Here is a 14,156-nt window from a genome sequence, read left to right as displayed (position 1 = left end):
TTTCTTTGTTTGTATTTTAGTTTTAACCGCTTTGAACAACCGCAACTACAACATCGTTTCTTAAATAAAGCGCGTTAATACAATGCTGGAGTGTTTGGAGTGTTTAGTCCACTGTTGGAAGTTATAATTTATCTCAGGTTGCAATGTGTCTAAAATTTAAGCTTGACGAGAGCGTTAAAAGAGCAGCGGTATTGTTAAATTAACCCTTTAATTCCCATGGGTGACCAAGCAAAATTTTGTCCTTACAATATAAATAGAATATCAGGAATATATCAATCAAGGGATTGTTAGCTGATCCAATACCAAATTCTTCATATTAACAACATTAGAACTGTATTGCTGACCGTAAGGAGAATTGCTAACAAGATCTTTGGAGTAAAAGGGTTAAGGAAACCTCTGGCCTCATTCCAAGGTCGTGTCTTCATTTTATTTAAGACTATCTGGCAAATCAAAGTTAAAAAAATTGCCAAGATTCGCTCCGTGACCAAAATTTCAGCTGGTCGTTTATTTGTTCTGTGACGGCTTTATTATAAAAAGACAACCCAGTTTCCACCTTCCCCATACCTGCCCTTACAATTTCTTGAAACCATTGCATTGAATAGTTACTACGAAGTATTTAACTTGTCAACCTTAAAGTGTTTTGCAACTAGCTGGCAATAAAAGAAAATTCTTAATCAAAGTATTCGTGTAAATCGAATAGATTAAGTTGAACGTCTTTCTTTAACACTGTAATAAGAACCACCGTCTTCTTGACCACTGTTTTGACACTAAATAAACAGCCGTTCATATTTACATCATAACTGCGGTACAAACTCAAGAAATGCATCTAATTTCTTAGTAGAGAAAAGTTAAACAACACTTTTTAACCAGGAATAAAAGCAAGTTTTAGTAAACGTTCAATGTTAAGTGGCAAAAAGTTATCATGAAAATGATCATGTGTTTGTTTCTATATGTAGCATGTAGGCTTCCCCTCTGCGAAAGAGAAGTCAATTGACAGGAGCCACTCCTCAGCATTTTCACAGTTGAGAAAGCGAGGCGAAACAAATAGAATCAATAATGCTACCTATTGAAGCATTGACCTAGCTATTATTCGAAGAACAAGGACTGATTGGATATGTTGAAGCACATGCCAGGAACTCAGAGACTCCACTCCAAATCAATCATCTCACAGACGTAGTCACCAAGGACGATATTGTGTATCTGGCAATCCCACTTTCGTCCACAAACGCTTCTACCAACGATAAGTTCCAAAACACAGTCGAATGTGGGATTCATTCTTAGCCCCTCTTCGCTGGCTTTAATTTTGTCATTATATCGTCAAGCGTTTCACCTGTATAACATTAAAAGAAAAGAACACTGTTTTAAACGAAGTGAAATGCGTATTTCTTTTATAATATTCTTATTTCTTCGATCTTCTTTCATTTATATGAAAATGAAATTTATTTCTTCTAATTTTGTTACTTATATCAATATCTCTTTGGATTAAACAATTTTTACTTATCCTTTATCTTTCAGAAAATTCTGGAATTGATGTTATCCTCTGCATTAATGATTATTTACCAGAATCCTCTCCGGTGTTGTGCCTTATGAATCTCACAAACAAGCACAAACCATCTTAACTATTATTTGCAAAAGTTAAAATTACATTTTTTTAGAGCAAGAAGTGGATTACAGGACAATGAGGAACTTTGTTAAAAGGTTTTCTATCTCTGAGTTAATTTTGTTACTTGATGCCCGGCTTGTGTTCCTTTTGTTACCTGCCATTAATTAAAAATAGGTGAAGTTACTAGGATGGTGGAGACTTTACTTTTTTTGTTACTCAATTAAAGCTGATTGAATTAAGCCCTTTTAAGGAAACCTTTTACTGATCAAATCTTCGAAATTGAGGAACAAGCGAGTGAGTGGAGTTTTAGTCGATTCTGTTTTACACAAGGGGCTATAATTGTGCGTGGGTTTAATTATATAATAGGAAGCATGGCTTTAATGGAATTATTTTAATTTAACACGAAACATCTTAATCGTAAAGATAATGCCTGAAAGGATGACTTTCCCGTCTCCTTGGATTGCCATCTACATCATTTCATATTTGTCTCCTCAAATAATAATTCGTTTTTACTGTTTTGATTTTTCTCGTTGTTGTTGTTGTTTAGATAATTTCTAGCTGTAGATAATAAAAAACTATTTTACAAGGGCATGCCGAATATTAGATGATAAATAACCAACGCGGTGTAAAGCGCCGAGTTGGCTATAACATCCTCGTATTTGGCAAACCTAAGTTGAATAATTGTTTTCGTGCACAAAAAATTATTGTACCAACTAGCTTATATTTGGTTTGACAACGATCAGGAGACAAAAGTAAAACAACAAACTTTCGCTTGCAGCAAATGTAATCGCAATATGTAAATCATTTTATGCATTTGACAAATAGAATATTAATTTTCCTGTTACATACCTTGAAATATTTTCTTACCGAATTTTAGTGGGATTTTGGCGGATATCAAACCTACATTTGCTATGAATTCTGTTATTTCTTTAGTTGTTAGCTCTTGGGTAGACCTATTTTTTTTCGCAATCGCGTCACAGCTCGCTTTCACAGATTTTTCCTCAATTCGCTGGCGAATTTATTAACCGTACTAGTCGGAGTTAGCTTATGAGCTTGGAGCCAAGTTACAAGCTTATAACATTTCACCATTCTGCCAATCAGAAGGCTAGAAATTCAATAAACGTGCTTCAGTTTTACTTAACATTGATAACCATAGATATCAAAGTTTAGTACCTTTGGGTAATCCTGATTTTTTCATGTTTTTGTCTGAAAATGGAAAAATATTAAAATCAGTCTATTGTTATCAATGATCCAAGTTTTAAAATTTATTGTTCTTTCGTTCCGATTTTTTATCCAGCAACCTCTTAACTTAGTAAGCTATCTCTTGAGACTATGGCAACACTAGGTACTCCTGTATAAAGTGGTTAAAGCATTATATGATGTTAAAAACCCTTTCCTTACCTTTCGTTACATAACTAGTATTTTTCAGGTTGCTTATTTCTGAAGGAGTAAAAGAAGAAAAAAGAATATTGCTTAAGAGTACCAAAATAATGACAGTTTGTAGTGAGGTATTGTTGTCGATGAAAAAATCCAGATAAGCTTAGACAAACATTGATTTGGTAAATGAATTATCTTACCTTTGCTTGTTTAATGATAATTTTTTAAACTTACCATTGCTTTTTTGTTTAATATCTCTTCTAAATTTCTTTAATCCCGGAATTCTTAAACGTCTATAGACTGAAAGCAGAATGTGCGTTACTAACAAAATTACCTCTGGTATTGCAATACTACAACTATATAAATTTGATTGAGCAGAAATGAATGCGTATGGAAAAAGAACAAAAAAGGGACAACCCAAGCCGTAAGCTGAAGGTGCATTTATTTGCCGGCTTCAAAAGCTGTCATTCCACGCGAGAGTAAATTTGTTCTTCAGTTCTAGTACTACTATATCGCGTTGGAGACAACATTTTAGGCAAGAATTCGCGTAACCCAATACTTTGTTATGGTTACAGTTCCTAAATACGAGAAAAAGGCTTTGTTTAAGAATAGTATGAGGCTAAACGGAAATTCTTCCCATATCTTTTTTTCGAAAAAGGTTGTTTCAGACGTCACGGCAGGGAGCTATACCCTTCAAGATGATATTCGTCCGCTGTTAGAATGTGCATTTGCTTCATAATTGTAAAAGAGATTTAACCATCGTTGATTGTTTACTGCATTATTCAGCTAGTGCTGAACCTGACCAAAGAAACATATCTTTTCTACCATATGGACAAAGTCGAATGGGTTCAAGCTACTTACACATTTCCTGCGTTTTTCGCGGTCTTTTGAAAAAAGGTGCACTATTTTCCATAATTCGGTGCCTATCAACTGTTTGAGGACGAAGGTATTGTCCACTCATTCCGTGATATTGAAGACCCTCTACAACCAGGAGAAAAAAGGTTTTATATTACAAGACGGCTATTCAATCAACTGATACTCATCCCACGATGATTTAAAATGTTACCAACTTACCATCATCATTTTGAAGAAGACTTTGCCTTGCTATTGTCCTCGTTTCTAAATCTGGAGACAATTCCTGGTTTCCTTGTGTTGGAAAAATGAGCAAATACGGCGTTTAATAAGTCACATAAATAAAAAAAATATATTTACAAAGCTGATAAGCGAATTCAAGGACACTAACGACACTAATCAAGAATTTATTTTAAAAATATTGTTTACGATACACCATAAGCGCCGTCACCACCGTCAGGCCGTCAGGCCTAAATAAAGGTTAAATTACTTTAAATAATCAGCTGTCACCTCTCCTTTATGGAGAAAAAGCTTTTTTACTACGTTTCTAATTGAACGCTGAATTTTATAAGGTTCCAAATCTTAATTTAATCAGACATATGTTGCCAGTGGATTTATAAACTAATAAGTGAACACTCTTATACTGTACCTAGTGGTTCTTGAATTCCCCAGGTACTTGATCTAAAGGGCCCATTGATTCCGTCGGAAAAATATCTTTTTCCCTCAGCACCAGTTGCTTTATTACAAAGAAATAAAAGTGTACAGATTAGATTTAACAATTCCAAGGTCTATTACGACGGAAAACAAAACAATGCCTGTCGTTACCTTCAGTATTGACAACCGTGCTCTTTTTGTGTGAACCTGAAACTGATTAAGCAAAAACGCACATAATTTAATAAATCCATCTACCTACCGCTCTTTACTTCCATATCCAGCTTCTAAATATAAGTAATGTTTTTCACTGTTCAATCAAATTCAAATACTACTACTACTGCTACTACTACTGCTACTACTACTACTACTACTACTACTACTACTACTACTACTACTACTACTATTACTAATAATAATAATAATAATATTAATAATAACAACAATTTTTGTCGATACCTTGGTTATGAGTGTAATAGATCGGTAATTCAGCGCCGACAGGCAGTGAGAAGAAAACTGCAATAAAATTAATATTCCGTATTTACAACGCACACAAAAATGACAAAGGTTCAGTATCATGCGCTAAGCTATCAATAAAAATCATTACCTCGGCCAGACCACATGTATCTACCACATTTACTTACTTCTTTGAATTAAATTTTTCTTTTTATTGAGCCTTCTTCCTGCAACCAAAAATAATAGTTAAGTCGGAAGAAATAAAGAAGAAATAGTCTCAGTTTTGTTCTCTTTTAGAGCGCTTGACAAATGTAATCTTTTAGGAGAACAATGACGGATCTTCACTTTGTAAGACCAAAATAAAACTAATCACCCAGGCCAGTTAGAATAATAAAAGGGTTATCTTCGTACATGTACCCGTGCAAGAATGTTTACAGTACGGATTTGCAGCTTACCATCTATAGGAATGACCGTTGACTTAAGATTTAAGCGACAAAATTTACTCAGACCGATTAAGAACAAAAAGACTTCGACGAAAATTGGCACTCGCTCAAACGATAATTTTAATCTATTATTGGGAATACGTGTCATATCAACACTTTTCTTGTATTATTATCTTACGGGTAGCTATTGAGGCCCAAAAAGCATTTATTTCATATTGACAAAGCTAGCTATCAGTGTGTTTAACAATTCACCTTTGGCCATACTAGTCCGTGCTGGAACATACACGTGTTTAACTATGTGTACTCTGGGAAATGGATGTGGAACTGTAAAAGTCACAAATATGAATTGTTCAATGAAATAACATTAAATTACGTCGGATCTTTCATCTCAAGATATGAAAGGGAAATTTTTATACCTCAATCCTTTAAATTCTGTTATAATACCTACAGAAGACTAAGAATCGAAAACAAAAACCAAAGCAATCACAACGGCCAATCAAAAAAAATCTTAAAATTATAAAGGACCAATCAGTTTAAAGAGCGTTCGACATGAAGCGCGAGAGAACGCTCCTTAATAATCATAAAAGAAGCGTGAGGTTTCTGTACCAACCACGAAGCAAAGGAAAAAAAGCAAAGACGCAACATTTTTAAATTTCTTATTCTAAAAATTCAGATCATAAAAGGATAAATTTGTAAGCTCACTTTCCCCTCGTTTCTTGTACGCTTGAACATCCGCTGGGGCAGGAGTGGGGACAACTGTAAAATGTACAATTCGGCATAAATTAGAAAATCGCTCCGACGAAGGGCTAACGCTCGAAACGTTAGCAAATACAGCTCTTTACATGCAGTAAGGAAAAAATATTTCTTCGTAAAAACCGTTTTTTAGGAAAAGTTCCTAATTACTTGCAGGGTGCTGTAATTACTTTAAGTATAATGAACAAAAAAAAGAACTCAGCCCTCAATAAATTACTCGTTTGCATGGTGAAATGCTCATGATTTGTATGAAAATCTTTTCCCACCGCGCGTACTAATGCAGTTTTATAAAGCAATACTCTAATTTCTGGGGACAAAAATTACAACAACAAAAAAACTTTTTGTCTGTATTTGTAAGCTTCGAGAAAATCCGTGTGCGAATCAATTGCAATCCTGCAGCTCGGAAAAAGCGCGCTTTTTGAAAGTTTTTAAACCCCCCTTGTTCCCCCTTTTTCCCTAGTAACTACTTAACTCATTGGAAATAAATATTTGGCACTATGTTTTGAAAAAACTCACCAGATCTGTCCCTCCAATTTGGAGAGTCTTTCCAAGAGACCATTCCATGGGCACCCTTGACGAAAACTTGAACTTCAAATGAAATAACAAGAACTCTTAACTTTCAAATCCAGTTTCAAATTTAACCAAGAAGATTTGCCTGTTGTAAGTACCTGCATAGCAAAATCCACAGCTCCAAATCAAGAAGAAAGCTGCCAGGTTGGACACTCTTTGCATCTTGGGAAGAACAACGAGAACTGTCTCTAAATGAAGCAAAGTATTAACATTGAAATACAAACATTGGAAAAACCTAAAATGCTCACACACATGCGTACTAGTATAATAGTAATTCCCAAATGTTAAGAAATGCAGCGTCTAACTCACTGAGAGTAGCACGTGCAAAAATTTAACCTGGAAACCTCAGTCATTCATTCAGTTGCACTGTCCACGCAGCTAAGAGAACCACGAGACAGCAGGAAAGCTGAGTCGGAAACAACAGCATATTCCGAGCAAAAAATTTCAATAAGGTAAGGTAAGTATTGTTTACTGAGGATTGCCACACATTACACACACCTTATGATTGCATTTGTTCATGCTAACAATAATATAGATTTATCCGTTTTCTTGGCACAACAACACTAACAACATTTTTGAACTTGAAAAAGCAAGAACATTTTGTCTAAAACACTTATAACTCTCACTCATAATTCTAACTGTGGAATTCTGATGATGTCGATATTTCAGTGAGTCATTCATTGTCGCTAAGCGTGCTAAGAGTTACATCCCACGATACATTGATAAGTCATGCATGAAATATGTCTGCCGGTGTGGAAGAGACGAAAATGTCGCTTAAAATTGTTTATATTTAATTCGTCCTTGGGGCATTCTACCAAATGTAGTCTATTCTCTTGAAATATATCATTACTTTGTCACGATTCGTCTATGAACGATTAAGAAACTATATCTCTAAACTTCTAAAATTTCCATGGTCATAAACAGGTTCTAGTATGTTAAAACAAACAAACGAGAACATCTACATAAAAATTCTTTCCTAAGAACTACAGACAACACACAAACCTTCCTTTGAGTGGTTCGCTATTTGAATTAAAACTTTGATGTGAGTACTTCGGCTAAACCATGTTCATTGTTCGGTCACTTCTGGCGATTCTTGAATTATCGGTGAGAACGATGCTACGAGTGGTGAACTGTGATGTCATTTCTACATCTCACCAATCCCACCTGTCTCTGGGGTCAGGTACTTTTGGTTTGAATTGTTCGGCGGTCAATGAAAGCACCTGAAGTGTAGGTTAGACTCAGTTGTTATGGCACCAAAAAAATAACAAAAAGGTTATCAAAAGTCAAAGCTTTATTTGCAAACTTAAGTTTTGATAGATTTAGTACATTCGATTAAAATAATTGAACATAGATGACTTACAAACGCCTTTGCGCATTTAAAAATTACAACATTTTTTGATAAACGAACATTTTATTCAAATGATAGGTATAGCTGCGGGCTTCCTTTACAAAGATGTACCCATCGTTTCAGTTCTTCTTTATTTCCCTGTTAATTTAGCTGGAAAGGGCATAACATTTACGCTATGAAATAATCAATAGGAATTTATGCATTATTACTAACTTTCATAATAATCCAATGCCTCACTGGATACTGTCTGCGTATGAGAACCAGTAGCACTATCTGAACTGGCTTTAGACACAAAAATTGCAAGCATCGTTGTACATGTTCCTTCTTTGGTATGGTTCAGAGTTGAACAATGTCAGAAGAGCTACAGCTTCCTACCATAAACAAAGATTTAGAAGCTAACCAAGTAAAATCTTACATGGAACCCCTTGCGTTTTAGTTTCTTTAAAGCAACATGCAACACCGTAGCTCTACTGAGCTGATGTCAAACATGGGCTAACAGGTCTTTATAAATGATCTCCGCCATTCGTTCATACCCAGCAGACTTCATATGCAATCCCACCTCCCACATTTGTTTTCGTTCCTCGCTACTTAACGAGTATCGTGGAAATTTATCCGCAAGGTCACAAAGGATGGTAAATTCGTTGGATCTTGCGTAATATCTCAATTTTTCATTGATGTATCTCCTTTCCAAATGTGTGTGAAGGCAAGGTGGTCTCTTGGATTCCTCACAGTCCATCTCAGGGATGGTAACCGCCACCGTTTTCGCGCCATAGCGATGAGATGTGATGTGAAGGTTTATGATGCGTTCTGCCGCTTTGTCCCAGGCTCTTCTGTTCCGATCGTGGCTGTTGTGAGCGATATCGTTTGTGCCAGCTAGTATTATGATCCAGGAATATTTGGATTTAGCTGTTAAGGAAAAAAAACCGTTGAAAATAATTGGATTAGAACGTACATCCTTTACTTTTAAAACAAGTAGGGTGAATTGAATGGTAGCTAAACAAGAACAACCAATAAGGCCGCATTACAATACGGATGAAGGGGGTTAGGATGAAGGATGTTCATCGCATGAGGTAAAAAAGAACCTTCACTGCTGTTGTTGTTTCCAGAAGCGAAACATTTCTCTCAGTGTAGACATCTTCCACGCAAGAATTGTCGTTTCGTCAGTTTGACCAAGATATGACTGATATCAATAGTAGTTGTCAAAATATACGCCGTGTCATTTCACTCCCAGTAAAAATGATCTAGAATACCTTGATAAGGTGTCCGCAGACCTCCATAAACGCATAACAAAACATTTATATCGGCTTAATAAAGCAGTCAAGTCAGTCCAAGTGACATGTACTTTGCGTATTATTATGGGTGTTAATATAATAAACGTTAACACAATGATGATCATTTTTTAATAATTCTGTACCGCGTTTTAGATGATCTTGAAGCCTGGAAGACATTTCTGCCGCTTCAGTACCGTCTTTAGCTACTGTAGTCACAGTGTAACATCTGTGTTGGTCTTTGTTCAGCAGAAACTCCAGAGTGTTGCCGTACGGCGTGTGACTTAAATCGTCAGCATGGAAACCGTTTGTCAGGCTATCGCCAAACGCAAGAATAGGCAATACCCGCACTCCTGTAATGAACATAGCTAATGTTGACTCGAGTGAACCTCACCAGGAAAGTCTCCATTCCCCCCACCCTCTCCCCTAACTCTGAATCGTTGTCTATCCTTTTGTAACATTATGCAACGTTAAACCTGAATCAGTATTGTTCACAACGCAGTAAATTCTTATCGACCGAGGCCTAACCTTTACATTAAAAACCGTTTTTGATTGTTTCGTTAGAGCAATCCTAGAAGTATCACAAACAGCCAGTCTTAACGAAGAGTGATAAAAGAAGGATTCACCAAGAACCAAGGGCAATAAATGTGACCTCGTCGCCAATTTATTTGACACTTAATCTATTAGAATTTATCAGAATTATTGTTGTCACAGAAGGATTAAGAGCCGAAACCCATGTTATTACCTTTCCTTATTTCGCATATGTAACCAGCCCTCGGCTCTCTGCACGAAACCATGTTAATGGAACCTTCAAATAGAGCCGCGCAATTTTTGTTCCCCAGCTCATCTTTTACCTCAACGTCACGTGTGTAGGGTACATCATCAATCCATGTCCAGATTCCTCCCTTCTTTCGCAGTCCTATGTAGAAATTTTTTGTGCGATGTTTCAACGACACAATTTTATTTCGTAAAAATTGTACTTCTCCGTCTGTTTTCGGCATCGCAAGAAGACCATTTTCTTCATTGCACTTTTGTGGAAACTCTTCCCATCTCCCATTTGATTTTGAGACAAACAAATAGCAGAATTCGTCGAATGCAAGCCATCCATGAGGACACCTCTCTCTGTAATCTGTGCAAAAAATTGGAAAAAGGTCAATTCCAATCATTTCATAACCAAAAGGAATAAACCGCTGTGATGGTAAACAGCGCTTAATCGATACTAACTGCAGAAAAATTCTTAACTGACTCAAAAACACACACTCCGCTTTCCCGAGGGGCAATATATCTACTCATCTGACATCAGTCGTGACGCTGATTAATGTTGATATGTTATACGAATTAATACAAAAAAGGGAAAAAATCTTTTGATTACAATATGTAAATGTATGATTGCTGAGTTCCTTACTTCCTCTGATGTAACTGATTTTATTATTGGGAAATTCAAGTTCTACGAAATTTATATGCGCTGCCACCATGCGACAGCTCTCTATAGGAACACGTTTGTTTAAACAAAGGAGACCAAATAAAACCTAATTTGATATTATGTTACCAGTTTTTCCCATTTTTTCGCATTTCGTTATTGTTGCCTTGTCTTCAGTTCCAAAAATACCTAATCAAAGAAAAGCATGGTAAATGGTTGATTAAGTTGTGAATGCAATAGTAATTTTAAAAACATGGTTATCTTCCCTGCACGTTTTAGCTCGAAGAGATTACCTGTATGTTGCTTCGTCTTTGTCGATAGGAAAACTTTGGTTATCCTATGTGGATGAACTTGTTTCTGATGGTGTTCATGTGCTGACACAAAATGATCACCACTACCTGACTCTCCTCCGCTGCCATGAGCAGACGTGTCATGAGCCAGACCCAATTTTGGAAATGGAATTGTTGTCCTTCTGTTGGTAATCAAAGAGGTTGGTTTTGTAAAATGTCTCTTCTTTGTGGGTCTGAAATGTTGTAAAGGATTCACTTTTTTGTCTTCTATGCTCCCATTTCCTTTGGTTTCATTATACATGTCATCACTTTCTTCCTCAATGTGAGATAAAGCTTTTTCTCTGTAAGGTTGAGGTAAGGCATGAGAAGTTGTGTTCTTTATCCTTATGTCAGTTTGGATGGCAAGTCCTAAAGCTGTCTTTACCTTCTTATTTAGATCATCACTGTTCTCGCCTGAATAAGAATCGTCTCCTGAAGACAACGGTGCAGTCTCAGTTGTTTCACTCTCTCCTTGAAACTTTCCCAGTATTTCCTCTTCTCTTAAAGGCACAGTTGCTCCGTTCATCTTCCAGGGAGTCGTCGGTCGTACAATTGAACCTTTGTTTTGAAAAGGCTCATCTTGTGCTGAACCAGCTGTTATAAGATTGATCGCCATAGGATTTTCCATAAACGCACTTTGAAAATAGTGTCTATCATCTGGATTCCCTAATAAAAACAGGTCGCTGGAGCGATATCCCGCAGCGTTCTCCGTTTCTGTGTTGGATGCTCCTTCATCACTTTGCTCTTTCATTGTATAGGAGGCACTTTTTGCACGTTTTTTAGCGTTTTTTACTGTTTCAGACCTTTCGTCCCATAATTGACCGTAAAGCTTTTGCTGGAAAGATTTCAAACCACTACTCCACGCTCTTGCCTTAACGTCCTTGGCATGATTACGTAGAGCCTCTAAATCATTCAAATCGTCAGATATTTCTCCCATTTGTGGTTTAATAAGCGAGTTCAAATATCTGAAGCGAGACGGCGTCATGGACATCCAGCCCGGGTGTTCAGTGCTTTCTTGCCTAAGGGAATGATATCGAGAGCTTGCAGGTATTCTGCCAACGTTGTTCCTCTTAACAGCCTGAGATTTCCTTGACTTCTCGAGTAGCGAAGCAATATTGACAATCGCGGAACCTTCCACTGAATTTACGGAGTTTATGTCAGCGTAAAATGGCACCTCTCTGAGGGCACTATCCATAAACTTGTTACTATGTGCAGTTAGTTCTGGGTCTTTTAATAATAAAGCTGACTGTTCATTATCGTCCTTTAAAGAGCTTTCCTTGGTAACTTTTCTCTTCACTTTATCAGGATTGACATAATACTTATCCAGTATCTGAATCCGGGATCTAATCGTTCTTGTCTTTCCAGTTCTTCCCTTATCACCTCGCTTAGTCTGAAGTGTTACATGGCCACCAGTCAACCACTTATTCCGCGATTCCCTATGCGGATGGACTGCCGTTGATTCCTCGTGTGTTAAGTTGCCTTCATGTTTTACCTCGGGCCAAACGTGGTGAAGATTAGTCTTTACAGGAAAAGTTTCCACGCCTAAATGGTGAAGAATCAAATCTTAGATTTGGAGATATATTCAGAAAAATATATTTCCAGGTACATAGGTAAGATTCCAGTGAAATGGCTAGATAAAAAGTAAGAAGAACGCAGAGGGTAGTATAGCTATGATATCAATTGGAATAATTTATATTTGAAAAAGCAATTATCTTAAATGGCAGATCCTCTCTGCTACGCTGGTTACACGACATTTGAATTTATGTCTAGAGATATCAATCAAGCGCTTGGCTGTATCTTACACATCACAGTTACCAACTCGTGCGTATCAGCCATAACAAACGTCAGTGCTTCAATCGTTCTCTATCCATATGAAGCCGTACTGAACCTGTTAATCTACCAGACTTTCGAGACAAGAAATGAAGCCAAACTAATGAAACAACCTTACCGACGCCTTAGGGTGATCATTTTCCAGTTATCGTTGCACTCGAGTTATTTGACTACCTGAAATCCTGAAATAATGTTACATTTACTTTCCCTGTTACTGCAGTGTTTTGTCAAAGAACGAAAGTACGCGGTATGAAATGTCCAATTAAATTCGTGCGCCAAGATGTCTTAGATTTGATCCCGCTGACGTCTCTTGACATGAGAATGGTATAAGTTTAACTATCTTAGGAATAAGTCTTCCATGGCATTCGTAGTCTCATAGCCTGATCGTCTCCTGCTCAAAGCCAATACGATATGGTTGTGAACATACATGATGGCAATTTTTAAATGCTGCGATATCTAAATTAAAACTGGCAAATCAAAACGTTTACCAACCTGTTAAAACACACAGGAAAAAACAAACCACTACAAATCCTCTTAGCAACCACACATCGTGAGCCATGTTTCTAATACCAGTATTACCGATCTTACAACAAGTCAACGACTCCACAGTTGCAACGAATTACTGAAGCTGTGTTTCACAGCTTAATTATTCAGAATGAAACAAATCCACACAGACATGTCTCACAAAAGCTCTTTTTTCTCGAGTTGGTTCCTTTAAAGTAACCACTCAAACACTTCAATTTTTGAGTCAGACCTCTTTAAGATTCTTAATTGGGTTGCTGGTACCACGTTGAGAGGAGGAACAGTCCAAAACATTCTTAATGTCTTACTAAAGGGATAAAATATTTTGTTTCTGCCTCTTCGCAATAGGAATATCCATGCAGGATGACGCCCTAGGTAAATATGTCAGAGGAAATTGTTATTTTTTTAAGAAAATTCAAACTACGTGGCCCTAAGAATGAAAAACCTGTTAATGATAGAAATCAACGGGTAACACATTCTTAAGTTGTCATACGCTTGATTGGGCGCATCGATGCGAAAAGACTCAAATTTTGAAGTTGATTGCACGGCTGACAAAGTTCCTAACGTCTGAGCGCAAAAGCCGAACTGGGTGTTTTCTTTCCATCTAGCGGGTCCCATATGTTTCGCGTACCAACGCCGCGCAAAACTGTTGTAGCGGTAGCGTTTGAACGCGGGAATGGAAAGGATCACCAAGGATACGATGACATCTCGAGCCCCGCATATACAGACGTCGC

The 14,156-nt window shown here is 37.0% G+C and overlaps 2 protein-coding genes across 4 annotated transcripts; both read right to left on the bottom strand.

Moving 5' to 3' along the window:
* Positions 1–370: 370 nt before the first annotated feature.
* LOC131778998 (uncharacterized) lies at positions 371–7,828 on the bottom strand. Of its 3 annotated transcripts, none has more exons than XM_059095508.2 (16): positions 7,708–7,828; positions 6,804–6,893; positions 6,652–6,723; positions 6,085–6,138; positions 5,635–5,706; positions 5,128–5,166; positions 4,943–4,999; positions 4,658–4,699; positions 4,482–4,568; positions 4,055–4,126; positions 3,842–3,961; positions 3,215–3,280; positions 3,005–3,043; positions 2,777–2,809; positions 1,646–1,757; positions 371–1,330 (listed from the first exon to the last, which is right to left on the bottom strand). In XM_059095508.2, the coding sequence occupies exons 2-15, from the start codon at positions 6,865–6,867 to the stop codon at positions 1,669–1,671; spliced, it is 906 nt and encodes a 301-aa protein (XP_058951491.1). In that variant the 5' UTR covers positions 6,868–6,893; positions 7,708–7,828; the 3' UTR covers positions 371–1,330; positions 1,646–1,668. The 3 variants fall into 3 exon arrangements, with proteins under 3 accessions (XP_058951491.1, XP_066027338.1, XP_066027339.1); XM_066171241.1 differs by having other exon boundaries at positions 6,804–6,867; positions 7,708–7,800; XM_066171242.1 differs by lacking the exon at positions 1,646–1,757.
* Positions 7,829–8,074: 246 nt separating this feature from the next.
* LOC131778967 (uncharacterized) lies at positions 8,075–13,762 on the bottom strand. Its single transcript, XM_059095462.2, has 6 exons — positions 13,393–13,762; positions 11,035–12,612; positions 10,871–10,930; positions 10,067–10,450; positions 9,468–9,674; positions 8,075–8,959 (listed from the first exon to the last, which is right to left on the bottom strand). The coding sequence occupies exons 1-6, from the start codon at positions 13,457–13,459 to the stop codon at positions 8,535–8,537; spliced, it is 2,721 nt and encodes a 906-aa protein (XP_058951445.2). The 5' UTR covers positions 13,460–13,762; the 3' UTR covers positions 8,075–8,534.
* Between the last annotated feature and the right edge of the window lie 394 nt (positions 13,763–14,156).

Source organism: Pocillopora verrucosa, chromosome 8, assembly GCF_036669915.1.
Source record: "Pocillopora verrucosa isolate sample1 chromosome 8, ASM3666991v2, whole genome shotgun sequence".
NCBI lineage: Eukaryota > Metazoa > Cnidaria > Anthozoa > Scleractinia > Pocilloporidae > Pocillopora > Pocillopora verrucosa.
The sequence above is the reverse complement of the archived record's forward strand: the minus strand, read 5'-3'. Positions and strand labels throughout refer to the sequence as shown.

Bases quoted from the DNA above. Each gene is read 5' to 3' on its own strand.
- LOC131778967 (XM_059095462.2), bottom strand. From the start codon at position 13,459: ATGGCTCACGATGTGTGGTTGCTAAGAGGATTTGTAGTGGTTTGTTTT. The intron at 9,675-10,066 runs GTAATAACATGG...TGTTCATTACAG, and splicing joins CATATGCGAAATAAGGAAAG to GAGTGCGGGTATTGCCTATT. The intron at 8,960-9,467 runs GTACAGAATTAT...TTTCCTTAACAG, and splicing joins TCAAGATCATCTAAAACGCG to CTAAATCCAAATATTCCTGG.
- LOC131778998 (XM_059095508.2), bottom strand. From the start codon at position 6,867: ATGCAAAGAGTGTCCAACCTGGCAGCTTTCTTCTTGATTTGGAGCTGT. The intron at 3,281-3,841 runs GTAAGTAGCTTG...TTCTGCTTTCAG, and splicing joins GCGAAAAACGCAGGAAATGT to TCTATAGACGTTTAAGAATT. The intron at 1,758-2,776 runs GTACTAAACTTT...AATTAATGGCAG, and splicing joins AAAATCAGGATTACCCAAAG to GTAACAAAAGGAACACAAGC.